This window comes from Amphiura filiformis, chromosome 7, assembly GCF_039555335.1.
Source record: "Amphiura filiformis chromosome 7, Afil_fr2py, whole genome shotgun sequence".
Classification (NCBI taxonomy): Eukaryota; Metazoa; Echinodermata; class Ophiuroidea; order Amphilepidida; family Amphiuridae; genus Amphiura; species Amphiura filiformis.
In genome coordinates this window covers 13,787,470-13,804,971 of record NC_092634.1, presented here as the reverse complement: position 1 = coordinate 13,804,971, position 17,502 = coordinate 13,787,470, and the positions used below count along the sequence as shown (strand labels likewise).

The 17,502-nt window shown below is 36.7% G+C and overlaps 1 protein-coding gene across 2 annotated transcripts in view; it reads right to left on the bottom strand.

Moving 5' to 3' along the window:
* Nucleotides 1-15,170, bottom strand: part of LOC140156768 (vesicle-associated membrane protein 3-like) — a 37,076-nt gene extending 21,906 nt beyond the window's left edge. For both annotated transcript variants that reach the window (XM_072179729.1, XM_072179728.1), the window contains exon 1: nt 15,063-15,170. In XM_072179729.1, coding sequence (XP_072035830.1) covers nt 15,063-15,064 — 2 coding nt within the window. In that variant the 5' untranslated portion in view covers nt 15,065-15,170. The remainder of the gene's footprint in view (nt 1-15,062) is intronic.
* Nucleotides 15,171-17,502: the final 2,332 nt, after the last annotated feature.

The window sequence follows — 17,502 nt, the reverse complement described above, 5'->3', positions numbered from 1 at the left end:
AGATAGCAGATGTCAGAGACACAATGATTCTGCTTGAAATTTTTTTTAAACCAGCTTTCTTGCTCAAATTATGCTAAAAATAAGTTAATTAGATTAAAATAGTCTGAAATTAAGGACAATCAGAAACATGTTGGATCATTCAGATTTCACACCACCAAATAGAATTATATGGTTGTGCGCCTTAATTTCACTTCTTAGAAAAACCCATGGATTCTCAATTTAAGCATTAAAATGAGCAGAAATTTGCATAATTTTAGCCAAATTTGGATTGGTCATGATTAGTAATACTATTTCCTGCAAGTGTACCACAGATGGGCGAGATCAAATAACTCTTAATGATTTTAAGCAGCCTTTTCTTTACAGAAACACTGGCATGGTTTTGCCTGTAAAATAGGCAATTCCCAGACATCGTAGACTTCGAGGGCCAGTCGTAAAAAATAATGACAGTCAACCTATATTTTTTCCCAGCCAGAGGGATCAGGCAAGGGCTGATTTCAACCATCATAGCTGTCGCTTAAAACTGAGTCGCTCCTGTGAAGAAAAAAAATGACGCGTTTTCTTAAGGCAAATTTAGCACATATCTCTATGGGACTCTGATTTGGTGGTGTGAGATCTTATGGGTTATCATTATGAATTTACATGTATAGTGCATCTTGTCTCAAGTTGAGAGCCATGTGTGTATTTCACAGTGGTACATATAGTTTCAAATTGCACGCGGACACACGCTTATACAAACATGTAGAAGGGTGGGTTGTCTCCCGGGGGTGGGTACTCAGTACAAATGACCATACGGGGACGTGCCGCAAATATGGGTAGCATTTTCAGCCCCTTGGTATATCAATGACCCCTTTTTCAAAGCCTATTTTGGTATATGAATGGGTCCTTTTTTCAAAATTTTCTCAATTTTTTCGGAAAATAGCCCAATTTTTCCTTAATCAAGCCAAAATTTTCCCAAAATTTTGGGAAAATTTGTAAAAACTAAGACAATTTGGGTTAAATTCGGCCGAAAATTTTGACTTTTGGTATATCAATGGGTCCAAAATTCTTAAAAAAATGGTATATTTATGGGTCCACTTTCAAATTCTCAGAGGCACGTCCCTACCAAAACCAAACTTGAGTACCCCCCCCCCCCGGGGGTTGTCTGCACGCCGGCGACGTAACCACATAGGGTTGTTGATGCACTGATGGCACTATCAACTTGAGAGGAGACAAACTTAAAACTGGTTTAACCCCATGAGAACTACCTGCCGATTGGCCAAAAAGAAGTACGGGTACTCATTATCAATTGGACCAATCAGCAACATTGTTAGAATAATTTCACCACGCAAAAAATTGGGGTGAATTATATGCAAAGCTCCATTCTGATTGGTGATTAAAGTGAAGAGATCATGTAATTGACCAATTAGAGGCAATGTTAGATCGGCAGGTAGTGCTCAGGGCCAGGGGTTAACAGAGATACAAATTTGCATCTAAATGTATGTGTCAAAACATGAGCACACATGATGAATCTTTAATTTTCAATGCAATGACAAGTGCCAGCCAACTTGGTCTGGTTAAAATTATTCACAATGACATGTGGGAAATAGTAAACCTTTTCACTCTACAGCTAATGCATGCAGCAGGAAAATCACTCACAGAGGTTCTAGTTTCCGATGTACGCTCTCATCTCTATTAGCATTTATAGCTCACTTGATATGTGTACAGGTCCTAATATGTAGAGCTTTTTAAGTAAGCTTATAGAATTGATTTCAGATCTTTGAGTCAGCTGCTCTAGATGTCCAGGCATTTGTGAGCATTCAAACAATTTATAATTTGTTTATTATGTCAATTATTACATTTCTGTGTGTTCAAATGTGATTAGCTGGTTGACTGTTTTGCATTGTTTTTATTCCAGATAGCACAACCCATTAAAGACACACAATTATTTATTTTTTAAGTGATGCAAAAATGTACCGATGGTTTATTATTTGGAGGCGACTTTTATCATGGGCTTTTCCCCTACCCTGTCAAAGGTTACAGCATTTTGTGGCCATCATGAGGGAAAGACTAGTATTACAATATGTCCCATGCATTAATTATTCTGTTGGGCGAGACACTGCTTTTTTGGTTCTTCAACATGATATTCAGTCCTGGGACATGATTTACAAATGATCTCTGCATTATTTTTTATACAAGCAGGAAATGTGCGCCGGGGTTTTTTTTGTTTGTTTTTTTGCCACATCAAAACATTCAGCAACATTAGCACAAGATATTGAACTACATACTGGACTTTTGGGCACATAACAAATACAGTTGCTTAAAGAAAATCAATGAATATAGACATGTTTTTTTTCATCCAATATATTCTTGCCTAATAAAGTGAAAACAGCACTGAATATAAAAATAGATTGATGCTGAAAATATGAGCATCAATGAATTCAAAGGGGGAATATAACTTGAATAACCTCTGATATTTAACCTGAGGTAACTCATCAACCAGTCTATCTTCAGAAGATAAGATACTGAACTTAATGGTATTTGGATCTACTGCTAATGCCAAGTCCAAGACTCTAAAAATAAAATATAAGATAATTTGATGCTTAAAAAAATATATTTTCTTCTGGTGCAAAGATATTAAGAAATGTTCACTTCGATTCTTTTGTTTTTTCCTTCTTTTTTCTAGACTTTGAGATTGAGCTGTTAATGTTCCTCTGTTGCTGTTTCATGTAAAAAAAGCGTTAAGAAAAATTTGACTAAATTTGTTCTCCATGGACTGTATAATATAGAAACTATTCATGAAGTGGAATCCAGCCTCTTTACATATTTGATAATCAGTACCGAGAATTCATATCTGACATGCCGATGATTAGACTAATATTTGTCTAATATTCCATCTGCATGTACATGGCAATTCTGATCATAGTGCAGCGCCAAGACAAGGTAATAAACTGTCTTCACTCAAAAAGAGCTGCAGGGGAAAATGGATTAGTAATAACAAAATGGCTACGAGTTTATCTTCATGAATACTACTTAGCAGTGATAATTTGACATACCACATGTACCGTATTTGTCCCATTAACCGCCCATACCCTTATAAGTGCACACCCAGTGACTTTACAACAAGCAAACTGATTAATTTATTTTGCAAATATGAATCATGGTCTAAAACATATGACAGTATGACACACTAATGATGGTCGATTCATGAATATTTTGGGCCTTTTTATGTCTTGTTGGCCTAAACAATGTAAATTATAAGCGCCCACCTAAAATGATTTTATTAAGCGCTCTGGGCAGTTAATGGAACGAATACGGTAAATCAAGTGCAAGATGATATCATGAGATGGTAATGCCATTCTGAGCAATGATTAAACATGACTAGATGTTCATTTCTTGGTCAAGTATGCCAATTCATCATTCTCATTCATATCAACATTATGCCCCAGGCATTTTACAAAATCATTGAGGGCACTTATTAGGCCAAATAAATAAACTGTTTGGTTGCCCTTCTCAGACAGAAATTTGGAGAGTCTGTAGGACGATTTTTTCCCCATGGCCTCTTCTATTTTGATAGAAAGTGAAACCACGTCTTACAGCGTTAAAGCTAATCAGCTGCTATTGGTTTAAATACTTCTTGTTTTTATTCAAATATGTACTTTATGCATAACAAATACAACATGTCCTTGATACTGACAAAATTTAATGTTTCTTTAAAAATCGTGATGGGGGAAAAAAAAACCTATACCTTGATCAGCTCGTAATCGCCGGAATTTAGGCTTTTACCACTATGCCGAAAAGGAGACCCACAAGAAGAGTGATGTAGATTACCTGTCTGGTCTATATTGTGTGTGTTAAATAAAGTAGACAAAGTATTGGACTTTAATTAATAATTTATGGTGCTTCTGGCGAGATGTCACAAGGCAATTTTCAACATAAAATATATTGATATTAATCCACGATGTTATAAGTCCCGCCGATTATGAGCTGATCAAACTATTACCCAAGATTTCTCATTTTTCAGTCGGTCGCGGAGGGCAACCAAACATTTTTTTTGCCTTTAAATGAGTCAAGAGACATTTTCCATGTAAAATAATGTTGTACGTAAAATAAAGTTGCACAATACATTCCCTCATATAATAATCTAGGAACCATTTATAATTTTAAGAGTGTTTCTAGTATGAACAATTATTTCACCGATTACAAAGTAGAAAGTACAAAAGGGGGTACTTTGTGTCTTCGTCTGGTGTAAGGTACAGACATCAGAGGGGCACTAATTAGGAAAGGGGGGGGGGTACTAACTACACTAGCTACCAGAGAATAACACCACTCTCTCGCCTATTTTATTTTTAAGCGTAGACAGCACAAACACTCTAAGTGGGGTCTGATTGGTTGATTCAATCAGATGACTTGTATCATTTTAAAATATATATGTATGCAAAGTTCTAAATAATATAATAATAATTTTAAATAATATACGGATGACCAAAAATTTTGGTGGATGACCAGATTTCATAACCTGGTCATCCGCTGTATTTATACCTAATTTTTTTTTCTTAATTTGCACACTGCCTTGCCTGAATCCAGCCTGATCATGAAAAAAAGACCCTTTTCATGTGAATCTTTGGTCGCGCACGATATCCCATGGTCAATGACCTGTGACCTCAAACATATAGACCCAGTCCACAAGAGTATATTTTCGTCATCATGTCGTAATCACCCGATTATGATACGATTATGATAAATGAATGATGAGAGCGTCCATACGGTCAGCACCTCGTCATCGTGTCATAATAAATTCTGGTTATACACATGCCATGGCAATTACGAAGTCCATTGAGTAAACATAAATACATCGACAAAATGCGTACACACAGGTAATTTTCGTCAGCAATTACAACACGATCACGCTACAAACTGGCCCAATGATGGAAAACTCTCAGGTCGCGATCATGTCAAGTGGGGTTCTGATTGGCTAATTGAATCATGTCATCATCACATCGGCATCTCATTCACCGATCAAGCCAGACGTTCACTGTTTGTATCTCTGTGCTGATTGTGAAGATAGGACATCCGGGCCCTCCTCTGCCAAAAACAGCGAATCATGCACATGCTCAGCATGTTAATATACGATGGCGATTTAGTACACTGATCATGCGTGCGATTCAGTTTTCTGCAAAGCGATTGATCTATGAGTACGGTATCTGTAGAAATGACTGACGATTGTATACTCAAGTGGGTTTTATTAGCAACCTGACAGTCACACATGTATAAATTTGTATTGGTTCGATCAAGCATTGAAGTGCTTTCAATTTTTGTACTGGATCATTCAAGCATGCTCTACCAGCTTTCCAAATGACAATGTAAAGACGTGCCTCTGGCCCTAGTACTACAAACATGTATAATGGTTAGGGTCATGACGGTACTAAAATATTATGGCCAGCATGGCCAGATATGCTATAATTTGGAACTCGCAGCTCCGACCGTGAGTTCCAAGGAGCTACGTTTATGTGTCGCCGCGATTTAGCATGCATTTATCTGGGTTTTTTTCATCACCATATTCACGTGTACATAGTCTTGGAGTGGACTTTTTGCTGCTCATAAAATCACTCAAATCATCTTTTAAATATGGACAAAAGCTGATCATAAAATAAGTTGCTCAGCAATCACAGATGACATACAGTGACACTTGCTCGAGAAGTCTAACCAAGAATTTGCTCACCGATAGCTTCATATTCTCTAGGCAGGGCTAGAGACCATTGCATTCAAAATCTAGTCGGATTCGCTGAAGCATGACACCATGTAAAGCAATGGAAGTTCAGAAGTACAAATGTAAACACAGCCGATCATGACAGGTGATCTCATCAAAAATGTTGCTAAAATTACATTTCAATGTCAGGCCCATTCCATGTCAACTCCAGGGATGTGCACCGCAGCACCTCTTCAATTTTTTTCTTCTTTTTCTGTGTGGTGGTAGATATTGATGAGAAAGTAAAATCCTGAAAATTTGAGCTTCATACTCCATTTTAGTTTCCCGTGGCATCAATTTGAAATTTAGGGGGTCAGCGTAAAAATAATGTACATAGCTAAGCGATGTTGGAGGTCCATAAATGTATAAAGGAACCCTTTAAAACTTTGAAAAGTATGTATCCTGGGGTACCTTTTGGTGTAGAATTCAAATCTGCTATCAGAAAACTTGTAACTCCTTTACTTTCAAAAATATAGGGCCCTCAAAATGCAACTTCGTACAACCAGGACCAACTTTGGGGGGCACAGAAATCCAAAAGTAAAAATAATTTTAAGCGTAATTGTTTTTTTTGCCAGTCAGAGCCCTTTGGTAGGACATTACTCTTATCAATATTGAGCATATTAGAATACATTTAGCTGAGATATTACCCATGGAAAACCATTTTTTTACATTTTGGCCCCCTGAAAACCAATGTCAGACAATTTGCCCCACCATCAAGTTGCTGAAGGTATGTTCTTGGAAGATATTATGTTCTTGGCTTAACATTTTGAGGGCTCCATAGATATTGTACACATTTTTGATTTTGCAAAGCTTAAAGGAGTTACAAGTTTGCCTACTCTGATAGCAGATTTGAATTTTACACCAAAATGTACCCCAGGATACATACTTTTCAAAGTTTTAAAGGGTTCCTTTATACATTTATGGACCTCCAAACATCGTCTTTCGCGTTGCGACACATTTTTTACGCTGACCCCCTAAATTTCAAATTGATGCCACGGGAAAACGAAATGGAGTATGAAGCTTAAATTTTCAGGATTTTACTTTCACATCAATATCTACCACCACACAGAAAAAGAAAAAAATTGAAGAGGTGCTGCGGTGCACATCCCTGGAGTTGACATGGAATGGGCCAGCACAATTTTAGAATTCCAAAATAGGCAAGTCTTGCTCAAAAGATACATGTACACAGTTGTCTCATCTCATCAAAATAACTTTCATCCAAAAAGAATAAATAACCTCCATTGCAAATAACTGCACCGCTGTCCGACCAAAAAACGATAGCAACGCACTCTAGCATCGAATGTGAACTACCGTGTGCAAATTCGTAGCTAGAGTTTTCCAGAAAAGTGACACAGATAACAGGTTTCTAAAGTTAGTATTTTGGCGATCATGACTTTTAGACCACCTTCGCTATATAGGCCTACATGTAGGGACTAAATTTTTACTTTTACATCAAGGTTTAAGTTTTAAATCATGGTTAAAAAGTTGCCAAACACTTTGGAGTCAAGATTTAATTTATTGGAAGGAGGGCAGGTCTTCGATAAATGAGGGAAGTTATGGGGTAAAAAACAATGTCAAAACAACTTTTTGAAAACAAGTGAAAATGACCATTTTTATAGGGAGGTTTTGTCTCGAAAAATACTTTTAAAATAATCGTAAAAGCCAGAAACGTACCTTTATAATTAAATTCACATCATCATCATTTCTGTCACATGAAAAAATGATCAGCTGAGTGAAAAGTTGCAGAAATTTTGAGAAATATGGGAATTTTCTCTCAAAAATACATCACGTTTTTCACCATTTTGAATAAATGCAGAATTGCGTCACACAGTAAAAAGATGTCAAACGCGCTTGAAAATGCATGATTCGCTGGTGTAAATTACCGTCAAAACGTGTGAACATCGTGCGCCTGTGCTATGCAAAAGCTTCGGAGCTGGTGCCACCGGTTTTGCATCAAGCTGAGTGTACCAGTCATAGCAGGGTGTAAAATATACAACAATGTCAATGTTTATTCTCAAATACATTACATAAGCATTTGAATAATTTAACAATAATTTGAACCTGAAAAAATTGAACATGAAACTTCATGAGTGATTTTTCAACATATTTGACTGTTGGATGTAGGCCTGTTATCAACTGTTGTATGTGTCGTATTATCATCGATATAACCCTAAATCCGACATGTCAAAATAAATTGTCCTTTTTCGACACTTTACGACACATATCAAAAAGAAAAGAAATTAAATTTCCATGCTATTTTGTCCGAATAAGCTTATCGTACGATCATGTTTTCATCGGAAAGACAAAAATTCCCCCCCCTGAAGTTGACCTGACCCCGGAAGTAGAACGAACCAGGAAGTATGATTACACCGGAAGTCTGCAATCATAACTCAAATCCGCATGATTTTAAGCTATCTATCGACTTTTTTCAGCATTTCTAAATCTCATTATGAGTTTCGACATGTGTCGATTGTCGTATTTTTTTCCCCGACGAAGTGTTGAATTAGAAATCATGTGGTGATAACAAGCCTAGTTGGATGTGTGGTGCAGCTTTGAAGCTAAGGCAACATGGCGCATTACTTTGAAGTTGGTAATGGGTAAATTACACTGTGCCTTGTTGAGAAAGTTTAATTATAAACTAATGATTTTAACCTTATATAGCTCGGGTGGTCTAAAAGTCAGGATCGCCGTATTTTACTAGATACATGTATTATTTTAATGCAAACTTGCCAAAATAAAACCTTGGAGGCACCATACATGTACAGCTCAACTGATCATACTTTTCCTACATTCGACCTTGCATGATTTTTGAGTTGACACAGTCATGAAAATAACTATAGATACTTGACAGACCATTAGTACTATAGTAGCCCAGTTCTGAACCTTTTCATTGATCATTCATAACAATAGGTATCTGATGGATCAGTGAAGATAAGAAGGGATTATAATATATCCGTAACCTTGATATTATAGTACATCTCGAGGAAAAAGTGCAATGGACATGTTTTCATTTTATGTTTCAAATATCCGCATGAAAATTGAGTATTTAACCCAAAATGGAAAATGGAACAATTTATTGGAAATCTGTTTTAACAGATTTTTTTGACATCTTTTTCTGCACTGTTTTATACCTAAATTAAGAAATTTGATAAATATTCAAAGAAAATTTATATAGGTCATCCAAAAAATGTTGATTTTTACACATTTTGGGGCAAAAAAGGAAAAATAAGCAAAAATATCAAAATCTGTTTTAACAGCTTCATTCATCAAGTCATAACAAACGGCCTACATGCTTAATTTCTAATAAAATATTGAAATTGTGAGGTATTTATTGATTTTCATGTTTTTTCTTGCAAATATGCTAATAATACATATAATGTATGCAAATTATGAAATTGCAAAATAAAGTTTCTACATAGCATACATCTTTCAAGTGTGATGTTCAAAATGACAGACATCAAAAAGAGATTCGATGAAATGTAAAGGTGTAGTAACAATTTTGGCATGGACTGTCTGGTTAGGAAAAGTATGGTAAGTTGAGCTGTACCATGCGTAGGCTACAGGTATGTCCAGCGAGGTCATGTCACACTTCCGGTGTCACTGTGACATGTCCAGAACGTCAATATATTTTCGGAAGAGACGGATAAATTGCATGACAGCCTGCCAATTTAAGCTTCCTATAATATCAATTGCACATAACATACGAAGTCACAAACTTACAAACTTCAACATGCACTTCAAATAAAGCAGACCAGCTGTTAATTATTACCAATCCTGCAGAATAACTTACATAATCGTCAATTTCATGGAATCCTGTTGCTCAGAATTGCAAATTTCACTTTTATCTGTCAAATGCGCTGTGGATGTGCTCAGAGATTTTATGATGTGCTTCATAAATCACAGGTGTGAAACTGACTTTATACCACTCGCTTGCTTTCGCAGAAGAGCCAGCCTCCGCAGGGGTTCAAATTCGCAATCAATTGCGGGAACCAGTTTAGGTTCTCGCAAATGGCTTTTGCGAGAACCTTTGGTTCTCATCAGAACCAGGCTTTCGATTCCCGCAAAATATTGAGAAAAAAACCCTGTAAAATCATAATACCCTACAAATAGGTGGGAATTTGTATTGCAACTTACTATAACATTGTTAATAACAAAACCAAGTTGATTATCTTTTTTTTTGTTGTTAAAAGCAGTTGTTTCAACTTTGAATGCTGAAAGTAATTTTAGTTTACCGAACGTAAAATACTGACTGCACTGTACACAGCAAGCTCAGTAACTTTCTTTAAGCTTATTAAACTTCGACTATCGCTGTGACTTACCTATCATGCATAATGAGACCTCAACATAACATTCATGTATTAAATATAGTGCAGTTTAAAAGGTTTTACACCCGTATGAGTTCTATTTTTGGAGAATTTGAGGCCGCGGATGACCCAATCTCCTACTGCTAGCTCTGCGATGAAGAGATGTCAAAACATGAAAATATACCATATACCGCAATACCCCTAATTTCACTTGATTTATTACAAATTCCTTAAATGTTCGCCGAAAATTGCTTAAAATAGCTTTTGCATGTACTGTTATATGATTCGCAATTTTAAACCATATCTTTTCAAATGAAATGCAAATTAAATTAATTTTTTTTTTTTTTTTTGCAATTTCGGGTACCCGGTTATTTGCCCGAAAAATGCGGCGGGTACCCGGGTACAAAATTACCCGAAAATGCCAGGCCTAATACAAACCAATGAAGGAGACTTTCATTACTAGTGAGGTCATGGCTATTATTATGGGTCATGGATTTCATGCTCACTGTGCTTTCTGTTCGTGATCGTACAATAAATTGACAGCTAAAATGATGAAATCTTTGCCTTTTCCCCCAAACATTTCAGAATTATATATTTGTTTATGCACTAATGATTTTATTAAGGTGAGCACATGCCCCGGGGCACATGCGTGTAATAATTTAATATAATAAGCTTTAAATTGACGATGCCATTTGACGATTAATTATTCATGTCATGATTAATTATTCATATGACCCGAATCTTTGGTAAGAAAGAGTTGCCGTGATTGGTGGAAATACGCGAGATGAAGACCAATGACAGACGCTTTTATTACTAGCGAGGTCATATCTATTATTATGGGATGGTGGGTTGTAAACACAGGCCAGGGCGAAACTTTCACGCTCTATGCGTGATCGTACAATATAAAGTAATCGACAGCTAAAATGATGAAAACTTTGCCTTTTTTCCCCAACATTTCAGAATTATATTCATGGATTAATGAGATTATTAAATCACATTTCCGTTGCAGTAAAAAAAGGTAAAAATAACACAAAATGTGATCTTAGACTTCCAAGCTTGTGCGCGAACCAATTTTGGTTCGCCCAGTTGCAACCCGGCGAGAACCTTCACGCGAGCCGGTTCGCGTCGGATTTGAAACCCTGCTCCGGCACCTCGTGACACTGGGGCATGACGTCATCATGGATGTGTGCAAAATTTCCGACGGGCGCCATATAACCCGTATTGTGATTGGTTGCAAAAACCATTCATTGCAGTCGTAAGCCAATCAATGAACGCGACGGCCTTTTATGGTATAAATTAATGTGACCCCCCATGTGACTCGCCAGTAAAGTACGTCTTACAAAACTATTTTGCTAAGCCAGTCAGCATGCTCAATGCTTAACAACCTCGAAGAGATTATTGAGAGGCGAATTCATGTGGTGATCCAGCGATTGAGTATAAATTCAGCTTGACAACTGCTCTCACAGGTGCAATAACAATACATGGACACAATCACTGACATTTACACAATGAAATATTGGATTATTTATGACATGCATGGGCTGGATTTTACGATCGAGGTAAGGTTTTCGGCCTGTCCCTGCGTGAATATCCTTAGTTTTCAGCATCAAAGATACTTGCGATGACCAGTTTTTTGCGGACACTTTGGTAACTTTTATAGGTCATAGGGTAGAAAAGATAGTTGTACAATTGTACGAAATATACATTTTGTTAGGCCTGGCAAAGTCGATTTTGAGTTTCCCGTCGCCCGCCCGCACTTCATTTTTGGGCCCGCACTTGAATTCATTATTGCGATTTTCGAAAAATAAAAATAAAATCTTATCATTTTTGCCAAAAAACACGATGAAATCCGTGCATTTTTAGTGGAAAAATCAAATTCAAAACATCGATTTCGCTACCGGCAGTAAACTCATTGCGGCCGGTTGATTGGCATCTGATAGTGATAGCCTAGATCCTGTAGGCCCGGTTCGCAACGCTTTGTAAATATGTTGACGTCGCTGTCCTTTTCCACGTGCGTATCATATAATGGACTGACAGATTAATGCTGTCATGCAGATCAATGATTCTACAGTGCTGTTCGCGAAATCGCACAATGAATAGTGATGTTTGTGAAAATTAAAAAAAAATATATTGATTCTGTTATTTTTGGATTTCTTTTCATAAATATCAATCATATATTTTAAAATAGTACTTAGTATCGTTTTACATTAATTTGATTGTACAAAATGGCAAAATTTATATATTTCAACTCTGCTCTATTGTGACACTGTTGCACGAAATATGCGGTCGAACAAAATATTTTTTTCAAGAATGGCTGCTCGGCTCTGGCGAACCGAACACATCAAATGCCAATTGTTAAATTAATTTAAGTACATTTTCGATCTAATATTACATCTCCAGTCGCTCCGATATACGGTTTCATTTCTGTGTCAGTTTTGGTCCAAAACATGGTCAGAAACAGGTGCAAAAACATGCATAAACTCGGCCAATTTCTAGCAAATTTTTGTACTTCCGGGTCCGCGCTAAAACACGTGGTGCCACAATAATACAAAAAAATTATCATTTCGATTTTGCCTTTAAAATTGCTTTTACACAACGTAACAATAATATTAATAAAGGAAACGTGGATTATTTATGATGAAATAAAGTTAAAACATTAAAACTGGATATTTTCAGGTTGTGATAAATAAGTAAATAAACATTAACCTCATGTTGTCAGGCCGTCACGCCCACGCCTGTAATACACAAAACAAAGTGTGATTTCATCAACCGGGTCGCCGGCTGGGACTGGCTGGGATTTCCCCATCAAACCATCGTTCACGGAAAGCATACACAAAGTGCAAGATTTCCTGACGTTGTATTTACAAATATTGCAGAATTTACTTCAATTCTTAGCAGGTTGGTCAAAATTTTGGGGCTTTTATTATTAAAAAATATTGATAAGAATTAAGAATGGAAATTTCTAATTTTCATCTTCAACTAATGATTAAATTTCAAAGTTTTGTCTGCGTCCACATACAACAAATGCATGGGATATGGACGCTGATCGATCTGCCTTCATGTTCAATTGGGAGCACAAATTGAGCTCCTCGGTTCTACCAGGAGTGTAATTTTAAGTGCTCAAAGTTGCGCTCCTGAACAATTCCAGGAGAGCAATTAATTGAGCTCCAATGATTTCTTTAAAACGAAGGACTGAATTGGTATCAATTTTGACCTCAGTGCAGCCTCTTTGCAAGTTTATATCTTTGGTAAAAACATCCTTTGAGTGAGTGAGCAGTAAATAACAACAGCTAACAACGTGTTTTACACTCGCATTTTGTCATATAATGAAAGTCACGAAAATAATGAATAATGAATAATGAAAAAGTTACCTCACATGTTTTCAAAAATTATGTGACGGGAAACTCAAAATCGATTGTTCGGGGCCTTATAGGCCTAAAATGTTTACAAAAATATATTGGTCCTCACGTTGTGCATGTATTCAGTTGTTCAACATTCAGAATAAATAACCTCCGGTGTAAAAAATTACATCGCTGTCCGACCGAAAAACCCTAGTAAAGTACGGTACTCTATAATTAAATTAAGTATTTCTTGGCCAAACTGGAACACTGTGAACGCTAGTGGTTCAGAAGAAAGTATACACGCGCCGTACAAAAAAGTCACTGTGTACACGCTTAGTACACGACATGGACGCAACGCGCATGTTCCAGTTTGGCCAAGATATACTTGATTTGATTATACATGTAGCATCGAATGCGTACATGTCATTGATTGTAACTATCGTGTGCAAATTCGAACATACGAAGCTAGAGTTCTCGAGTTAGCTAACAATAATCAAGCTGTGCGCTGCGTAGCAACGCGTGTCCTAGTTCTTTTGGCGCGATAATCAGGAAGAGCAGCTGGACACCACTGAAGGACCTTGCCGATTAGGTCTGCTGAGTGAATATTCTTGGTAAAGTTGCATTGGTCATGTTGGTTGAATGAATTGAAATTGAAGATGATTAAAATTAAATCGTTTTCTAGTAAAAGTAGTATTTTGTCGAGTATTTCATGCATTTGGGATTCTCTGTTGCATGCAGGCATAGATATGCGTCTACGACTACGTAAATATACGTATCATGCTCTACCAATACTTCGCAAATTTAGCTAACATTCTGAGAAATACATGGTTCTGGTTCTGGTTCTGGTTGAGTCGGCATTGCCAGACATGCTGTACTTCACTAGACTCGCTGAGTCTCATGGACGCCGTTCCTATGTCCATCAGACTCGTATTTCCCATTTTGGATGTCAATGGGAAATACACACTTAACGATTTGCGCCAGTTAGAAACTTGAAAAAAAATCTTAAAAATTGTATCAATGTATATAAAAGTGGTACCAACCTTATTGTGCTTGCTAATTTAAGACTCGTTTGAAACAAAATTAAGGATCGAATGCATTTTAGTGTCAAAAAGGCAAAATTATCGTCAAAGTTCTGCGAAATCGGCACCCTTGTAAGGGTTCAGAATTGAATCGGAGCGAAAATATCCGATCTTTGCGATCAAAACCACAAAATTACAACTTTAAACATACTATTGGCAAAAGACATTATTACCAAACAATATAGAATAGAAAATTTGACATCATTTTCTCAAAATATTGAAGAAATTTGCTCACTAGACATCGAAAAATACGCAATCAATTCCCGTTCAAGCGCGTGGGAAACTGAAAGTGCGATAATCGTGACTAGTACTTCACCAACTTCGCGGTCAAAGGTCTAAGCGCATTTAATGGCGTCGCGTCGCGAAAAGAGCTAATTAATGAATTTACTCTACTTGCACTTGACTGCACAGATCTTCATTCAATCATGTCAATGGAAATTGTGTACATGCATAGGTTGGGCAATTCACGTACACTTGCACCGAATAAAAAGCTTAATTTTACCAAACCCACAGGACGAAATGCAGTCAAATTCCCTCATAAAGTACCTACACGTGTTGACATTGAGTATGATTATTATGAATTAAATTGCAATACGGAAAAATCGGTACTTACATTTTCTCTGTTTGGGTTCTTGTAATTCCCGATGACTTTTTCACTGGATATCGGATGAGAAAACTAAGATGGCGAACCTGGCTAATGACGTCAGTGTCATCCGGGATATTGTCATGATCGACCTTTCCACAAAAATCGCAAGCGGTCGCACTTCCAATCAGACGGTCAGGAAGTCTAATGTTTAATATTCAATGCATTCAAATTTGAAATGAATTTTTGGGTGATTTCCATTTCAATGCATTGGAATTGGAATAAAAATGAATTGGCTTGGGCATGAAACGAATTGGATTGAAATTGAAATAATTCTGAGATGAGCAATCTAGAATAGAATTGGATTGGATTTGAAATAATTCAGCTTTGTGAGCAATGAAGAATTGAATTGGATTGGAATGAAATAATTTTGAGTATTAATTCAATGCATTTGAATTTGAATTGAAATGTTAGGTTTCATTTCATGCATTTCAATGGATTGGAATTTAAATTGGAATAAAAATTATTTGGCCTGGGTATGAATCGAATTAGATTGGAACTGAAATAATTGTGGAAAAAATTCATTTAAAAAATGAACTTTTGGGTGATTTCAATTTCAATGCATTGGAATTGAATTGGAATAAAAATGAATTGTCTTGGGCATGAAACGAATTGGATTGAAATTGAAATAATTTTGAGCAATCTAGAATTGGATTGGAATTGAAATAATTCAGCTTAGTGAGCAATGAAGAATTGAATTGGATTGGAATTGAAATAATTTTGAGTAGGCCCTACATGTAGGCCTACTACGGTATTAATTCAATGCATGGAATTTGAATTTGAATTGAAATGTTGGGTTTAATTTCATGCATTTTAATGGATTGGAATTTAAATTGAAATAAACATTATTTGGCCTGGGTATGAATCGAATTAGATTGGAACTGAAATAATTGTGGAATTGAAATCGATTTTCTGGAGTGACAAAAATAGTCTGGAGCAGGGGCGACGCTAGTAGGGGAAAGTGGGGTAATCCCGGGCACCTTTCATTAAGGCTACACAGGTACAAGATTAAATAAAGTTCATCAGTGAAAATCATATCAATGCAAAGTAGGAGTAATTAATGTTCCAAGTATTACCAGTTTCATAACTCAACATCTATAGTTAATAAGTTATAATTAAAAAACAAAATCCTTTAGCATTTTGCCCCTATGTGGACCAATTTCCCCCACTTCCCCCTACATTTAAAGCCATAGCCTATTATATAACATTTCCATATAAAAAATAGATTAGTATTTCTTTTCCATAAAATGTTACCGTAGCTTTTAGGGCCTACCGGTAGCCTGTCAGACACGTGTGCCTGTCAGACGGTCCCATGATCCGCCGCGCCGATGTTGTCCGTGCGTCACTCCATTCAGTTGTGGTATGACATGATCCTTTATTACATGATGTGTCATGTGTTAATAATAATAATAATGGACACTTTAATCGCACAAAACAAAGGGTCTCTAGGCGCTGCACAAAAGGAAAAATACCGTTAACTACAAACATCTTAAAAACTACAGAAGCATAAAAACCCATCAAAAATAATGCGATGTACATGTAGGCCTACGTACTGTGTTGTGAGCATACGCGTTTGACTAATATTTCCATTGAACGACAGTTCGTTTTGATTCAAAATCTGGGATGACTCAAGAGCACCTAGAGTCTTGATTTTTGCAGGTATATGTTAGTTTAATAAAGTAGGCCTACATTTTATATTAGGCCTATATTTATTATTGAAAAATATCGAGGGCGTCTTCCTCCGCAAATGTTATAATATGGCTTTATTTTTGGGCGAAAATTTTGGGTCGAAATTTCTTGCAAAATTGGTATATTGTTAGGTCTATTTTTAAATTCTCAGCGACACAGCCCTGTCCAAACCGAACTTGATTAGGCCCCGGGGGGCACTCCAACTTTGGAGGTGACGCGTATGTAGGGCTGTTAAGACCCCCCTTTTCAGCATCGCTGTCACCCAAAGACCCCATATTTTTGTACGAACACATGTTCTGTCACCCAAAGACCCCTTATTTTTTTCATTTGATCTGTCACCCAAAGACCCTTACTTGTTCAATTTTAACAGCAACTTTCATTTATCACTGATTTTGTCACTTATTTGGATAAAACAAAGAAATTTGAAGCCATTTAGAACTAGAAATTCGATTTTCGAGGTTTCTGTTGCGCTGTTTCGGCTCTCACCCAAAGATTTCATTTAAAAAAAGGTCATGTTCTCACCTAATGACCCCATATTTTTTACATTTTGCTCTCACCGAATGCCAAAAATCATGCTCTCACCCAATGACCCCATATTTTTTACATTTTGCTCTCACCGAATGCCCCTTAGTGCGAAAGTGCCAGCCCTACACCTATATCCATTTCAAATTGAAGTGCCCCCCCGGGGATTAGGCCCAGTAGGCTGGCCTACAGGATGTGG